Source organism: Mytilus edulis, chromosome 2 (genome assembly GCF_963676685.1).
Source record: "Mytilus edulis chromosome 2, xbMytEdul2.2, whole genome shotgun sequence".
In the NCBI taxonomy this organism is placed as follows: domain Eukaryota; kingdom Metazoa; phylum Mollusca; class Bivalvia; order Mytilida; family Mytilidae; genus Mytilus; species Mytilus edulis.
The window spans coordinates 105,578,599-105,596,086 of record NC_092345.1 but is presented as its reverse complement, the minus strand read 5'-3'; the positions used below and the strand labels follow the sequence as shown (position 1 = coordinate 105,596,086).

Here is a 17,488-nt window from a genome sequence, read left to right as displayed (position 1 = left end):
AAGACACCCATACCACCTTAATGGTCTTTTGGAAAATGTTGTTTGTGCTGTATTTGGATCCAGCTACCAAGAAATTTGTTTTACATGCACACGTATAAAAAATGCGATTTTTATCCAACGCAATCATAAGTTTAAACGTTGTTTTCAATTTAGACTTGTTTATATATATATATATTGAAAACTACGTTCAAACCTATGATTGCGTTGGATAAAAACCGCAATTTTTATACGCAATCCGGATCTGGTGTACAAAAAAATATTGACACCTCATGTTTGTGGCATCACATCTTGGCCACAAGTTTATTGTTTTCTGTTTAGTATTAAATCTATATTAAGATCCATTTTGTTACATCTTGTGATCAATTTTATTTGGCTATCGCCAATGGCAGTCAGCAGGGTTAACGAACATCAGTTGTTCGACCTTTTAATCAAATGCGTTTTGTTTAAATATACTTTTTCACTTTTTTGGTCTTTTGGAAAATGTTGTTTGTGCTGTATTTAGACCATTCTACAACGAAATTTGTTTTACATGCACATGTATAAAAATTGCGGTTTTTGTCCAACGCAATCATAGGTTTGAACGTAGTTTTCAATTTAGACTTGTTTATATATATAGATATATACATATAGTAAACACTTTTTTTATGATCACAACAAAATAAGTGAAAATTAAGTGTTATTTTTATTTAATTCTATTTTTAATCTCTTTTTTTTTTGTGGTACATTTGATAACTATTTACACCACTGGGTCGATGCCACTGCTGGTGGACGTTTCGTCCCCGAGGGTATCACCAGCCCAGTAGTCAACACTTCGGTGTTGACATGAAAATTAATAATGTGGTCATTTTGTTTTATAAATTTCCTGTTAACAAAAGTTTAAATTTTTCGAAAAACTAAGGATTTTCTTGTTCCAGGCATAGATTTCCTTAGCCGTATTTGGCACAACTTTTTGGAATTTTGGATCCTCAATGCTCTTCAACTTTGTAATTGTTTGGCTTTATAAATATTTTAATATGAGCGTCACTGATGAGTCTTATGTAGACGAAACGCGCGTCTGGCGTACTAAATTATAATCCTGATACATTTCATAACTATTATTCTAATTTTGCAGATTATGCTATTGCCTACAAAACATGCTTCGTTGACGGAAACTGGTCGAGGACAGATTACAATGCATGTTTTCCCTTCATACCATCAGATAACCTAATATCAACACATGTAAGTTTTCTCAAATTATTACAACTGAAAACATCATGGAAACTTTGGGTCTTTATATGACACCTTTGAAGAATCTTTGGATTGCTAACATTTTCGAAATTAAGGTCAAAGTCTATATTGGTATGTCGTTATGACGTCGGTTTGTTGTCTCGTTGGTTTACAACTCGCATCATTTTAATCCATGTAGTACAACTATACCCAATGGTTTATAAGTAATAAACTATGAAATATGTTGCAATACATCATAAACGATTTCATAGCACAACATAACATTAATAAGCAAATTCCAAGGAATTTAGTACACCCTTCAACCAAAAATCAAGAAGAAAAAGGACTAAAGGTTTATAAATGCACTAGCTATTAAACACATACAAGGTGGAGTTGAACCCTATCAAATAATGCTGTCTTCTGTAATATTGTTGGACATGTTTTCTCCGAAACCGACAGCATTAGCAAGTTTCTTCTTTCCTTTGTCTGTTCATAATTAAGATCGATTGCAATTCAAATTGGTCCAATGAAGCACGAACTTCAAATCGGATAAGAACTATTTCTTCTTTGAAACATTCTGCTTCTCGATTAAACATTTCATGCTAAATGTGCGTCAATTTCTCCTGTATAGCAATCATTTCTCTTTATTTCAATGCATTTCAATTTAGTAAATACAGCTTTCTCATACAAAGAAACTTAATCCGATTTATATGTTAAAATTTTACAATGGTTGTTATTACCAAGATTAATCTGAAACGGAAGAGAAACATTGGTTTTGGCCAAGTTATCCCTCAGAAAACAATTTGAAAATTTCTAAGCTATTTTGTTCTTTGCGATTTTCTTAACTGATGAACTTTAAATTCTAAGAGAAAGAAGAAATTGAATTGACTTGAATTCAGTCAACTGATTTAAACTGTTGGTTTTGCTATTTATCTATTTTGAATATCTTTTTCGCCTGGATTCCATATGTATAAAGTGTTACAATTTTAAGTTGCAAAAAAGCTTCCTCACATATGTCACTGCGTTGATCTCTCCTATCATGCCTATGGTCTTTGAGGAGGGGTTTTTCATTTATATTACGCATCTTTTATTCTTGGAATTGTACGCATAGTAATGGATACATGTTATCATTTGCATTGCACGTATAATGACGGATATCTGTTATTATCGCTATTTTGTGCATTTTTCTTTTGATCTTTTTTTGTGATAATTTTCATATCATGCTTCTCGCTTGAGATGGAAAAATTATCGCTAGAAACTAAGGAGACCACGTGGCGTTGCTAACGAAATTGACATGAAATTGACAACGTCGTCATAGGTAAAACAGCGATAAACAGATTATCATTGGTCATCTCACTCATCTCGATTGCTTTTCTCACTTTCGCTGTACCAGCTCAAGTGAGAAAATCCATCTCGTTTAGATGATCAACGATAATTATAGATTATCGTTGATCATCTCAACGAGATTGATTTTCTCGCTTGAGCTGGTACAGCGAAAGTGAGAAAAGCAATCGAGTTGAGATGACCAATGATAATCTGTTTATCGCTATTTTACCTATGACGACATTGTCAATTTCATGTCAATTTCGTTAGCAACGCCACGTGGCCTCCTTAGTTTCCAGCGATAATTTTTCCATCTCAAGCGAGAAGCATGATATGAAAATTATCACAAAAAAAGATGAAAAGAAAAATGCACAAAATAGCGATAATCTATAATTATTGACAGTGTACGTATAATCATAGATTATCGTTGATCATCTCAACAAGATTGATTTTCTCGCTTGAGCCGGTACGGCGAAAGCGAGAAAAGCAAACGTGTTGAGATGACCAATGATAATCTGTGACAACGGGCACGTGCGTCCTTAGTTTCAAGCGATAGTTTTCATATCATTTGTCTCCGCTGAGAAACAAAATTATCAGTCAGCAAGATCAAAGGAAATGCGATAATGATAGATATCTGTTATCGTTTGCATTGCACGTATAATGACGGACATCTGGTATAATGGACAGTGTACGTATAATGATAGATATCTGCTATTTCTTTAATTGCACGTGAAATGACGGATACCTGTGAACATTTGCAGTGTATGTATAATGATAGATATCTGTTATTCTTTGCATTGCGCGAATTATGACGGATAGCTGTACTGCTTTTCATACTTTCCATGTAATTCAGTCTTAGTTTTACGGATATTCCCTTTTATTCCTCTTGCAGGTCGAATCGGATGAATATAAAACCATATAAAGTAACAACGCCAATGTAACGCGAAATACTAATCAATTCTCTGTCTTCTATTTCAGCCCCCTCCTGATGAATATGAAAGTCATATTGTCCGTATAATGACGGATATTTATTTTGTCTTCAGTATTATATCGCTGTTGTTTCTACTCATTTCAATATTTATATTTATATATTTTAGGTGAGTAAATCTTATATATATGTGTAACAATGAACTTGATTATTTGTCAGATTTTCCCGTACTTTTCGTCGATGAAACATTTCTTCAACAAGTTGTTATTTGTATTTTCTAGTTGAAATTTTAAACCTTCAATCTTATAACTTGTTTATGAAAGTTGTTATCCATTTGTTTGAGCTTTTGATTTTGCAATTTGATTAGGGACTTTCCGTTTGAATTTTCTTCGGAGTTCAGTATTTTTGTGATTTTACTTTACATAATCTTTGATAATATTGGCAAGATATTTTAAAAGGCAGTTTGTATATCATTTTCCTCTTAGCGCGTGTTTTATTGGCATTTATTTGGATTATCATGCAATACTGTTACAGTGTATACTATGTTGTTTATATAGAGTACTATGTTGTTGTTTTTTTATTTACAGGTCGTTACATTGTCACAGAATAACAATACACATCCATATGTTTATATCATTTGTTATCAAATTTGTCATTGTTATTGTCATGGTTGAGCCGGGTGTTACTAAAAGATCCAGTGGAACATATAAAGACGTTGTAAGTATTAATAACAAACATTGGGTACTGTGAGTTTTTCTCTGAACTTCAGATCAAATTTCATCATTGTGACGCATCTGGATTAGATTATCTGCTTATTCTTCCAGAGCACCAGATATCACATCCGGATTATGGTGAGAAACGTGTTGCGAAGGTACAATGCCGTTTTTTATATTCTTAGGGTTAATCACGTTTTGTTTTCTTTTAAATGCAATCAATTGTTAAGGATAAGTTGCAAACGAAAAGATAGACGAATTCGGATTATCAACGGATCCTCAAAGTGATGCAGTGATCACTATTCAGTTTGGTACATAATTTTAATGAAAGAAATAAGTTAACTTTGATGTAGGTGTCATTAGAAAATGTCCTTAACTTTGTTGGTTTTCTCTCTCATCCTTTAAAAGATCAAACCTTCGTTATTTACACCAAACTTTGCCCTTAGCTGAAAAAAATGCACTTTAATTGAATAACGTTTTTATTTAATTAAAACACGTTATATAATACATTTTCTATGTTTTTAACAACATTAAGTTTCTATTTTGGTTGAAAGCGGGTCGATGTAACGGTAATGTGTCAAAGCTCGTCAGTCCGATGATTGTAGGCTTCAAAGATAACGTCGTATAACATGCTCTCATGTAATTATATCGTACCGTTTATTATGTAAACTCAACGTTTGAAGATCAAGCATTATCTTTTATGAAAATATCTGAAACATTTAGATCGGGGAGTTTATTTTTTTAAAAGAATCAATTATATGACCTGTTGATCATATTAAATTGGCATAAATTTGAGGGTTAAAATTTTACAATTCTGAAATTGACATAAAATTATATATAACTTCTTGAAAGGGGGGGGGGTCGGAGGGGTCTTGATCCCGACATCCCGAGGTCCCGAATTTAAAAAATGATAAATCCCGACATCCTGAAATTCGAAAACAAAATCCCAAAAGCCCGAGCTTTAAAACACCCGATTCCGACGTCCAGATAAAGGTCCTGCCCCCTCTTAAAATAAAGCGGTATAGAATTAGAAAATAATTTCGTCAGGTCATGCTCTATGCTCATTTTAGCATGGGTAGGCATGAAGTTTTAATCCTTGTATGCCTATTATGATTGTAATGGTTCCTGACGGTTTGAACAAAAGAAACGACAATAAAACGAACTTTTGTTGATTTTGATCCTTTGCAGATCATGATGGCAATGTTTTCACATGGCAATCTAAGTTCCCTTAATTTACTTTCTTAACAACTCATGCTAAATGCAGTATCATTTTTGTAAAATCAATTCAGCACAATGTTACTGATAATGGCTCAATTTTTGAATTATATATATTCTATATTTACATCTCAGAACAGAATTTAGGCAAATTATTTGAAGAATTTCTTTGGTTGTTTTGTATCTGATTGTATACCTACAAATATAAGAATAGATTTTATAAAAATTCTCGGTTCGATATTAAGTTGTTTTTTAGCGAATGCGTATGATGAGGGTTCTATAATTAATATCTCGCGTTCTGCATTGTACTTCTCTTCGTTCATTTTGATGTATTATCATTTTTGTTTTAGGAATGGTTGTGTAAAACGTTAATAGCCTTACGAGAGTACGGTAATACATCTAACATGTACTGGATGTTTGTAGAGGGGATGTATCTACATAACCAGATAGCTGCTGCTGTATTTAGTACCGAGGCACCATTTAAACTATTCTGTTTTATAGGATGGGGTAAGTTACGGAGTTAAATCAATGCAGAAAACAATAAATGTATTATGTTTTATAAACTCGTGAAATTCCTGGGAGTTACACCCTTAAATATTTTGTTTAATAATGTAGGGCAGAGACATATAAAACCCTGTGTCTCTCGGTTTTGTAAATGCTGGTTGTTAGCTCACATTAACATATTAATTTTAAGGGATAGTTGTCTTATTGGCAATCATATTGAAAATTTAATGTAGCTATAGAAGATCCATGCATGTTAGAGGGCAACTCTGTTTATTAAAAATGGAAGAAAAACAAAAAAACACTTATTTTTGTCAAGAATATTTCTCAATTATTTCTTTTATCTTTTTTCGAAAAACATGAATTGTATGTGTATTAAATGAATGAATTAAATATAATTGTGTTTTTATAATAAAAACAAATTTAGTCTTTCTAACAGCAGTTTTTGATGCAGTGTATTTATAATGATGCAAATATTTAATTTTAGGGTTGCCAGGAATAATTGTATTAGCTTGGTCCATTATAATGCAATTTACACATGATAAGGCATGTTGGAAGGATTATTCCCAATTAGATTGGATTTATTTAGTCCTAGTTCCATTTTTAGTTGTTATATTTGTAAGTATAACTACAATACTCAGCTATCTGGTGTGTACGGTGTTTTTTTTAAGCAGCAGCACCTCTATGCTATTTCTAGCCTTATATTTCGTTCATATTTTCAAAGCATCGATTTTCAATACGACAATAATATAATATATAGTCGATGACGAAGAATATTTCTGAAGTTTCTGACTACCTTAAGGATGTACACCTCTGAGGAGCTAAAATTTTCTAGAATTAAACTTTTTTTCTTATCCTGATTTTGTGGTTTATAAGACTGTAAAGAAATAATTGGAGAAGAAAAAAATCATATGGTGGTGCACTTCTTTTTTCGCTACGGCCCTTTGAAAATACCCAGTTTTGATGATTTTCCCATTTTTATCAAGTTTTACCTAGTTTTGGGCTATTATCGTGAAAAAAATCACAGTTCCACAATTAAACATTTTTTCATACTTTCAATAAAGATGAAATGGACGAATCTGAATAAATCTAACTTACAAAAATTATAGGTAGGTGTTAATATAAGAAAGTTTTATCATATTTTGATGCTTTTTTGTGTCAAATTTATTATACTGTCAATTTTGTAAATTAGAGATTTTTCTTAGTTTTAAGAAAAAAATGCATATTATTTCAACTTTCTTGTTATAAATGCTGAAAAAATACATATCTTAGAAATTGGAAAAATGATATTGGATGTGTATGATTCTTGTAAAATCATTTTTTGTACCCGTCACCCATTTTCTCAAAATTTTGGCTAAAAAACCGACTTGATTGGTCATAAAATTAGAAAACTGGGTTACTCAAAAACTTTTCATTGTAAACACACAATTTTTTCACAGAGTTATGTTTGATTATGATATTTTTAAAATTCATTGATATTTTCCACTTGTATTACATGTTTTGGAAATAATTCCAGAACGAAATTACAACGAGACTGAAACGTCAGAAGAATACATCCTTTACATCCTCGACTTTTAAGTTTGAATGTCATTTTGATACCTTTAGATTCTCTTATGCATGGTCGGCTTGACTTCTGGGTGGCGTTTTCGAAACTTTATATATTTGGGTTGTGTCGCTATCAAAGTTGACCAAGCAAGAGGTAATCATTTTGGTTGAACTAGTTATTTTGTCTTTTTCTAGTTTGAAGCTGAATAGTTTGATAAGTGGTAGTTGATAATTGCAGGAATAGAAAAATTACCTGATACGTTGCTCAGTTTTTTCGAAGTGATTTATTTTCTTAATTATGTTGACATATAACCAAAGAAAACCACAATATATATTACCTTGAAATCAGCTTATTTTTTGTCACCATGCTGAGATTATGATATCTTATTTACAGTTAATTGACAATCTTCCATATCACTTTTAAATCAATTATAATCCCCTTGAGAAAAACCACGACGACATTTTCATTACACTTACAGTTAGCTCTATAATGTAATTTGGATCAATTCCCTGACATAAAAAGGGAATGTGTATTTAAGATGGCCACGGCTGTTGATGACGAACATACTATCATACCATACGTGTTATGTTAAATAAACTCATAATAGATACCAGGATTGAAATTTTATATTTACGCCAGACGCGCGTTTTGTCTACAAAAGACTCATCAGTGACACTCGAATAAAAAAAAAGGCCAAAAAGGCCAAATAAAGTACGAAGTTGAAGAGCATTAAGGACCAAAACTTCCTTAAAGTTTTGCCAAATACAGCTAAGATAATCTATTCCTGAAGCAGTCCAGTATGGAAAAGTGCTGTAATAAATGTTAGATATTGCAATGAACTGATAATCTATTCCTGAAGCAGTCCAGTATGGAATAGTGCTGTAATAAATGTTAGATATTGCAATGAATATGAAAAATGCAGATACAACTAAGGTAATCTGTTCTTAAGGTAGAAAAGCCTTAGTGTTTCAAAAATTCAAAGTTCTGCTTACAGTCAATTTATGATTATGAACATATCAATGATAACTCAAGTGAAAACAGAAGTGGTGACTGCTGGGCTGGTGATACTTAAAATATACCAATAAGAAACAATGAAAAATCGAAACAACTTGAATAATTGAAACGTTTTATATGAGAAATAGGCTCAAAAACGGCTACGATATCATTGATAAGTAGCATCTGCAAATACAAATAAACATCCTGGACATGTATCATATCATATAAACTTATATCTGGCGTCTCATTTATAATTACATTTGATTCTTCATATTCATGGTTTTTTTGTTGTTGTATTTTCCATTTTATACAAACTGAAAAAAACTAATTCAACTATTACGTTGCGTTATTTACATTCCGTAATTTATGGAGAAATGCTACACAAACTGGTATTTGTTTAACTTCGTCTTTACGTTCATTGTGGGAAATTGTAGATAGTATAAGGTCATATATGAATACAATTAACAGTTCTTTAACTCGGCTTCATAACTTTCCGAATAACATGTTTTACAGAATAAGAGACAAAGTCAGTGGTACATCACTAAAATAAGAATAAGATTGAAATATAACACTTTAAGAGTTTTTTTTACGTCCAAGGTTTTTTCTGAATTTATTATCATACGAAATGCTAATTAATTGTTAGTCAAGGATGTATAAAAGATTTAGGTTTAAAACACTGTTATGCAATTGGACATATTTCATATACAGTTATTCAAAACGGTATGAAGTCGAGGATAACAACTCTTAACTGTATATGTAAATCAATTTAACCTTCTTTTCCTTACCTACACGTATACATTATTCTTTTGTGACCAGCTGAAGCCCGCCTTGAGTCTGGGATTTCCGCTCTGTACTGAACACATATTGTGACCTTGGACTGTTTTCTGGTCTTTGGTGGGGTTATTGTTTCTTTGACACATTCCCGTTTATATTCTAAATTTTATTTGTACAGTTAAATAGTGCATTTTCTTCTATTTTATTTTTTTAGATAAATTTAGTTTTCCTTATTAATATTATAAGGATTCTAGTCACCAAACTAAGATCCAACAATACAGACGAGTCATCAAGAATCAAGTAAGTTGAACATTTCATTATAATCTTATAATCCCGAGTCTTGATTGAGTAATATCAAAATGTCATTTATCGGTTAATAACTACATGTTGAACTAATTCAGATTATATGTTGGGTCACACCTTAACCTTATATAAATAAGTTAATACATCAGCTAAAAAGAGACTCGTGATTCCGTTGTTTACATGTTCTAACGACTATTGTATTATTTATTTGTGCGTTTCTCTTTGCTGAATGTTCTTTTGTTTGTTTGTGCTGTATTTCTGTCACAAAGTAATGTGATTTAGCGATATTTGTAAACATTGCCAAATAAACGGGATGTTTGGATAGCCGTAAAACCAGGTTCAACCCACCAGATGTTCTAAAAATGTATTATACCGAAGCAGGAATATGGCAGTTGTTCGTTTCTTTGTATTTTGCATTGGTGTTTGTTTTTGTTGCACTTCAGTGTTTCTGCTGTTTTGTTGTTTTCCTCTTATAGTTGATGTGTTTCCCTCGGTTTTAGTTTAGTAACCCCGATTTGTATTTTTCTGAATCGATTTATGACTTTTGAACAGCGGAATACTACGTTTGCCTCTTTTTTTTTTTTTGTTATCTTTAGGTCATAACCTATTTTTAGAAGACAAAATTACTAACTATTTTGAATGTTGTAAATTTTAAGAAATCTTTTCATTTCAGAAAAACAATAAGAGCGACAATCATTTTGTTTCCTTTGTTGGGTTTGACGAACATAATATTTCTGTACAACCCAGAAGATGGAGGTAGTCTTCAGCTGACATACCATATAACTAATGCTTTATTGCAATCAACGGGGGTAAGTCTTTCACCATCAACCGGTATTAAACATAACTAGTAACTCGTAGCTGCAACTTTCTTCGGTCATTCTTCTGAACATTAAATATGAGTTGATGCAATCTACTCGGACTCTTCTTTTCCATAAGATTTGATTTATGCAATCATCTTTTTGATATATGTATGTGTGAACAATGAGATGTATATACCGGGAGTGCTGCTAAATAGAAATAAAAAGTACAATTGGAAAGCTTCAATCAAATATGTTGTTCAGTTTCCAACCAAACCTCATTGTCAATTCAAAATGTAAGTAAGTAAGGATATGAACCAGACTTTATTATCCTTAAATTGTAACTCGATACGATAGATTTGTTAATAAAGGTCTCATTGTTTTTGTCTCATTAGCCATCATAAATCCTCTTTATTGTGGGCTTTGAATATAAAGAAATATTCCTGCTTCTATATTCATTATTCATGTGAAATTCCTATTGGAATACATTAATTATAGGTACCGGGCTTAGTTAAGTCAATGCCTTCAGGCAAAGTTGACTATTTGTAAGTGCCTTTTGGTTATATCATTCTTTAACTGTCTCAGTTTTAACACATCTTTGGCGATTACATATTCGGCTTTGACCGTTACTGATGGAGATGAATCCAGTAACCAAAATCATGCTAAAGTCTGTGTTAGGGTTAAAAAATGTTTGTAGTAATTAAACAAATGATAAACAATAAATGTCTATGGAGCCAGACTCATAATAATAAAGTAATGTCGACAAGAAGAAGAGTACAACAGTGTGTTCCCAAAGATTTGTCGTTTGTTTGTTGAAGCATTTTAACATCGGATACGGTTAATAAATATTGAATAAAAACGTGCATGTGACAAAATTTAATTTTTAATTTTAGGGAATTCTGCTGTCAGTGCTGTATTGTTTTATGAATGGAGAGGTAAGCTTGGTTTATTTTAACCATATTTGGTTGTGGGTGTGAATCGGAAATATATTTCTGTATGCATACATTTTTCATTATTGTTTGATCGCAAATCTGAACATTTATTTCAGAAGAGGTTTAAAAACTATGCTGATTAAATTCCATATTAATGAAACAAACAAACAAGAAATCTAGAGGTCAGCATACAGATCTATGATGAGTTTAATTATAAACAAGACTAGTGCCCGAACAATATGTTAACCCCAACTCGAATAGAGTTAAATAAGTACGTGAATTGAAATAAATGAGACCATTAACTATCTTCTATTTCAATTTTATTTTGTTTCTTCATTCTAATATTCTTACATTCCGAGGATCAACATTTTTTATCTAAAGGCAATTGAAATGGAAATTAAATTCCGCAATCATTCTGATTGTGAACAGGATATCGTGTTTTCATTTGATTGTAACAAGTAAACACACGATTCAGTAGGATTTCTTGTAATGTTTTACAAATAACAAAGTTTGTTTTGTAGGTTCAAAGAGTAATTAAACAGAAATGGACAAGATTTAATATTCGAAGACATTTAAAAAGAGGTGGAAAATCTCGGAGCTCACGGACTTCTGACTTTATGCTGTCTCAAACTGAGGTACATCCTTTGACTGCGTTACGTAAAAGTGTTTGTCAAGCACTAAATGGTTGTCATGACGATTCTATATGTGATCATGGGAATGAATGTACAAATAAAGAAAGAAAAATATATTGCCCTTGTGCTTGGGACGAGGACGAAGATTGCTTGAGATGCTGTAATTTTGACTAACCCTATTGCACAAGCAGTACTAACACAAATTGTAATTATTTTTCATTAGATGCACTTATTTGTTCAAATTTGGATTAAATAAATCTATTACTATTGCAATAAATTAGGGAAAGTGTATAAGTAAATAGGTATTGTGTTTCCAACTATACAGATAAATACACTGCAAGGTTTAAATAGTTTAAAAAGAGGGTTTGTTTTATATGTGATGCTGTTACATCTAGCAAGTTGTCGTTATAATTTTGTAGATCATGGAGTGTATTTGAATATTTTAGTTTCACAGGCGAAAAAAAGTAAGATTCTGGATTGTTTTATTTTTTTTTATCATCATCACTTTTGTTTTCAAAACGTCTTGTGCATGGCAGCAATATGTTTGGTCTTCACATTTGTAAATTATCAAAAAAAAGGATTTCGTGTACAAGTCAAATTACAATGTTTTCCGTTTAGTATTTCTTAAACCGTTTATTTACCTAAGCAACTTCATAGCCTGAATTGACTTTTCGTTTTCATCCTAACTACAAATAATATGTTAGCTTTATAAAACCTGGACTGTATTGGCATGTGAAAGATTTGATTTTAAACGAAATATTTAGTAAAATTGCAATCGATGAAATAAAATTTAAACAATGAAACTACCACAGTGATCAACTAACATATATACTAACACTTAATAGGTTTCTGAATTAACAGACAACATGATGGTAAGGCTTATGCACTTTGTGGTGGTACTCACACTTATAAACATTTTTGTATTCAGGAATTCAATTTATATTCATACTTACTTACTGCAACTTCAAAGGTCAATTATTTCTTATCTTATTTGATTTTTTGAAGGCAAGTCGACTGCTATTTTTAATTTTCCTGTAGCTTTCTTCAATCTGCAAATGCAATTCATATTTAGTCTTATTAAAGATGACAAAACTTTCAAATGGTTATATAGCTTATATTGACCAATGAATTTTTAGGTTTAGTTTGGGTTTCATGTACCAACCCCAACACATATACATGGTTGAAGTTAACATATATTAGAAATGCACATTTAAAAGGCATATTTTTAATATCAAATAATTCCCAGCAAGCATGTGATCGATGGTGGCAGCATCCATCACACTTCGATTCTAAATTTATCATTCGTAAGTGCCAGAGAGGAACATGGCATAACTTGGATAATAGTATCAACAATACCCATTGTATTGCACACAATTCGCATTTTCGCATTTATTCGCATTTTCGCATTTACTGTTGCCTTTATTTATTGTCACTTCAGTGATGCTTGAGGCCAAAATGTTTGAAATTCAAAAACCTCATACAAAGTAAAAGAGGTAATCGAATAAACAAAAAGGGGACCAAAGTTAAGCCAACCTGTTATAAGGTAAATGTAAGAAGAACTCCATGGTATTTTTGAGATACTCCAGTTCAATATATTAGTTTTAAGGGGAATATCATTAAGTTAAACGTGTATGTTTTACTTTTTTAACACCACACATGTACTAAGGGGTGGAATCCGATGAGTATTTTTTAGGTTTCCTATGGTAGTTGTTAGATTGTCATTAAATTATCTAAAATGAATAGAAAAAAGTGTAATAAAAAAATAACCGAACTCCGAGGAAAAATCTAAAAAAATGTTATAGTTATGGGTGATAGATATAGAAAAAGGCAACAGTAGTATACCGCTGTTCGAAACTCATAAATCGATTGAGAAAAAAACAAATCCGGATTTCAAACTAAAACTGCGAGAAACGCATCAAATATAAGAGGCGAACAACGACACAACAAAAACACAACATTAAAATGTAACTCACACAGAAACGAACTATAATATAACAATTGTCATTTTCCTGACTTGGTACAGGACATTTTAAGAAAACAAAATCTTAAAATTGATTTAGTATTCTAGATCTATCTCCCAGATCAGACAATCATAGGACTATTATACGATGTGTATAGAATATATTTTGTATAAGATTGTTGTACGCACGGGATATCTTGAGCACTTTATTTTATGTCTTCCTTGAAACAATATGTAAAGCATGATAAGTACTGGGTATGAGTTAACAACAATTTGAAACGAAAATGTCTTTGTATGCGTAAAAAAATAACTTAAACTTTGCATTTTCGAATACTAAAAAAGAAGAATACGTTCATTTCTTCTGTCGATACATTATGTTAAGAGAGTATTCTTATTCTTATTTTATTGTTGTTTATAAAGAATGGCTTAGCTGTTTAGTTATAGTTAGAAGCTGATATCCCGGATGTCGTTTATTTTCCCTTTCATTTTTTTTTTTTGCATAATAGTACTAGAATACAACACATCACATGTAGTAAACAGATTCATTGCAATATCTAACATTTATTACAGAACTATTCCATACTGGACTGCTTCAGGAATATATTATCTTAGCTGTATTTGGCAAAACTTTTAGGGATGTTTGGTCCTCAATGCTTTTCAACTTCGTACTTCATTTGGCCTTTTTAAAATTTATTATTCGAGCGTCACTGATGAGTCTTTTGTAGACGAAACGCGCGTTTGGCATATATATAAAATTTTAATCCTGCATGGTATCTATGATTAGTTTATTTACTTTCAATAATTTGATAACGTTTATAACCTGTAGTTACTTTGATTTAAATACATTATGATTTTGTTTTCCCTCACCTTGCAGCAATCACAACTTTATGGTACACCAACATCATCTGACATCATCAATCCTTTTGTGAACAACAATCGTTATCATAAAGTAGAAACATCGATACCGGAAGAGGATATTGTAGCAAACTATAATAGTGACGAACAAAGTGTTATGTTAAATCACGTGATCAGGGATAGTGCATGTCCAATTAGGAGTAATGAACAATGTGTTTCAATTAATCACGTGATCAGGGAAACTGCATATCCAATTGGAAGTGATGAACAAGATGTTTCAATTAATCACGTGAATAAGGAAAATGTATATCCAATTGGAAGTGATGAACAAGATGTTTCAATTAATCACGTGAACAAGGAAAATGCATATCCAATTAGGAGTGATGAACAAGGTGTTTCTTTGAACTACGTGAACAGGGAAAAAGCATATCCAATTAGAAGTGATGAACAATGTGTCAACAAAGCACACAAATTTACAATTAACAAAGAGGACAGTGATGAACATTCTATGACGTCATTAGATGACGATATCACAGAAACTCACGTGGGTAGTAATAAACAACGTGTTCCTCTTAATAATATCGATAATGATTTCGAAATTAATTATGACAGTGACAGTCAAACAAGAAATAAAAACAAAAACAACTTGAAAAGTGACAAAAATAATTCCATATCAACAAAAAAAGGAAATCAAGGAATAGATGAGATGAATATTCAGGTCCGTTCGGACGGTTATATATATATCGATAACGAGAAAACTACATACATACTACCATCAGCAGAATCCTTCGAAAATATCGAAGAGAGTTTTATTTAATCATGTCATTGAGGTGTATCTTGCTCTCGTAAACATTGCATTTTTAATGGGATCTTGTAATAACAAACTAGGTGTTGACAAATATCACCTTAAACATAACAGTTAACTGTCCAAGTATGAGCATTCATGTAATATCTACTAAAATGGGAAGCTGGTTTTTTTCCAGGATATACGACAATTAATATGCATGTATAGTTCAACACTTTTTGTGACATGATATTTCTTCTTTTTTTTAAACTATGGTTATGTTTGCTTTTTTCAGTTTAAAAGAATATTTATCTAAATTGATCGTGGATATACATATTAAAATGGAATCCTTAGGGTAGAAAATGTTACAAAAACATGTGACCTTTTGGCTCATATTTTATTTCCAATACATTCCATTAAGAAACATCTAAGCATAACAGTATTTTATTATTTTATCATATTTAAAAAAGCATGAATTTATTACAAACACATGATAAATCTTGTAAATATTGTAGTGCACCACTGGCCTTCCTGTTCCCCTACCATTAATCATATTTATCCTTCTTTTTACTGCTGTTGTGTGTATAAATATCATGTCTTTATTCATTTCTAAACTATTGGAAGAATGTAATTTTCAGGCTTTAGGTAATGATATACATTACTCGGTATTTATTCACTTCACTGAAATAGCCAACAGATTAAAAACCATGACTTCTTACTCCATCGATAAAGAAACATACAGAAGTTATATCAAAATATTCAGTTTTTATCATATTTGTTTTTATTATTTATTTATTTTAAAGATTATTAGCAATATAAGTGCTTATAAATCAGCATTGTTCAAATCATTCATCGTCTTTTTTGTTGAAAAGAGAGATGGAAGATTATCTTATGTATATACTGCATACCCTTATGAACGTATTGTATATATATATATAAATATATTTATACAATTTAAATTATTCAGGTGATATTTTCCTATTTCATTTATTATTTGCTCAAAAACTGTCCATGTCTCAGTTTTATTTATTGTGATGTGAGTGGTGACGACACAATAAAACGTCTACTATTGTAAATTATGCATAAGTCGTTATACAATTACACTTCATATTATCATTAAATTATTGTAATTAAATCAATCAAATATTTTAGCATGTTGGGTTTTGCTTTTTTCCTGTTTTTTTTTTATTATATTCCATATCAATCGATATGACAATGGAAACAAATTGTGTGTGGAATTTAGTGATCGACTTGAGCATCTTGAGCATTTTTCTGAGTTCTTAACATTCATATTTCGTTTCATATTGATGATATGGTTTAAATGTGTAACAGGGCATATTCAATTGTTGATTTCCCATTTCTCTGTACTAACAAACCCTCTACCTCATTGAATATGTATTCACATTTCATTTAAAAAAAAGGAAACGTGAAAGATACAAGAGGGCGATAATTGGTACACGTCTTTAGCCCTCTTTGGAATAAATTCCATATCTCGTGATGGCGTCTGCAGAATTTTCCATTGGATGATTTAAACTTAATCATTTATAACTCGTGGTTTAATAGTTTTTTTGAGAGCCGTTAAACCTCTATCAAAGAAATCATGATTGGAAAAAGAAGGTTTTGAATATTTGAAAAAAGTATCAACTGGGAAATTTTACTCTCCATGCAGGCGCGTCTGAAATGCCTGTTCCAAGTCAGGAATTTGACAGTTGTTGTCTATTCGTTTGTGTTGGTTAATTATCATTTGATTTTGCCATTTGATTAGGGACTCGGAGTTCAGTATTTTTGTGATTTTACTTTTTGCTACATAGAGATATCATGAAAAGTTCACAATGGTATAGAAAATGAAAACAATACTTTATAAATTATATACGTCTGAAATGCTATGTTGACCTTCATCAGGAGCGATAAAAGCCGAATATTTGAAAGCCAATGATACATACGAACACTAACAGTTAATTATATGACACACAAAAAAATGGATAAAAGTTGTGATATAATTTAACAAGAACAATGAAATATT

General features: G+C 31.3%; 1 protein-coding gene across 2 annotated transcripts in view; it reads left to right on the top strand.

Moving 5' to 3' along the window:
- Positions 1 to 16,614, top strand: part of LOC139513819 (corticotropin-releasing factor receptor 2-like) — an 89,598-nt gene extending 72,984 nt beyond the window's left edge. The window contains exons 5-15 of one of the 2 annotated variants that reach the window (XM_071302642.1): positions 1,112 to 1,218; positions 3,508 to 3,626; positions 4,045 to 4,174; positions 5,736 to 5,892; positions 6,374 to 6,504; positions 9,417 to 9,502; positions 10,179 to 10,314; positions 11,196 to 11,237; positions 11,756 to 11,869; positions 12,712 to 12,738; positions 14,701 to 15,644. In XM_071302642.1, coding sequence (XP_071158743.1) covers positions 1,112 to 1,218; positions 3,508 to 3,626; positions 4,045 to 4,174; positions 5,736 to 5,892; positions 6,374 to 6,504; positions 9,417 to 9,502; positions 10,179 to 10,314; positions 11,196 to 11,237; positions 11,756 to 11,869; positions 12,712 to 12,738; positions 14,701 to 15,498 — 1,847 coding nt within the window. In that variant the 3' untranslated portion in view covers positions 15,499 to 15,644. Of the gene's footprint in view, positions 1 to 1,111; positions 1,219 to 3,507; positions 3,627 to 4,044; positions 4,175 to 5,735; positions 5,893 to 6,373; positions 6,505 to 9,416; positions 9,503 to 10,178; positions 10,315 to 11,195; positions 11,238 to 11,755; positions 11,870 to 12,711; positions 12,739 to 14,700 lie in introns of both variants that reach the window. The other variant, XM_071302643.1, reaches the window with a different exon arrangement.
- Positions 16,615 to 17,488: the final 874 nt, after the last annotated feature.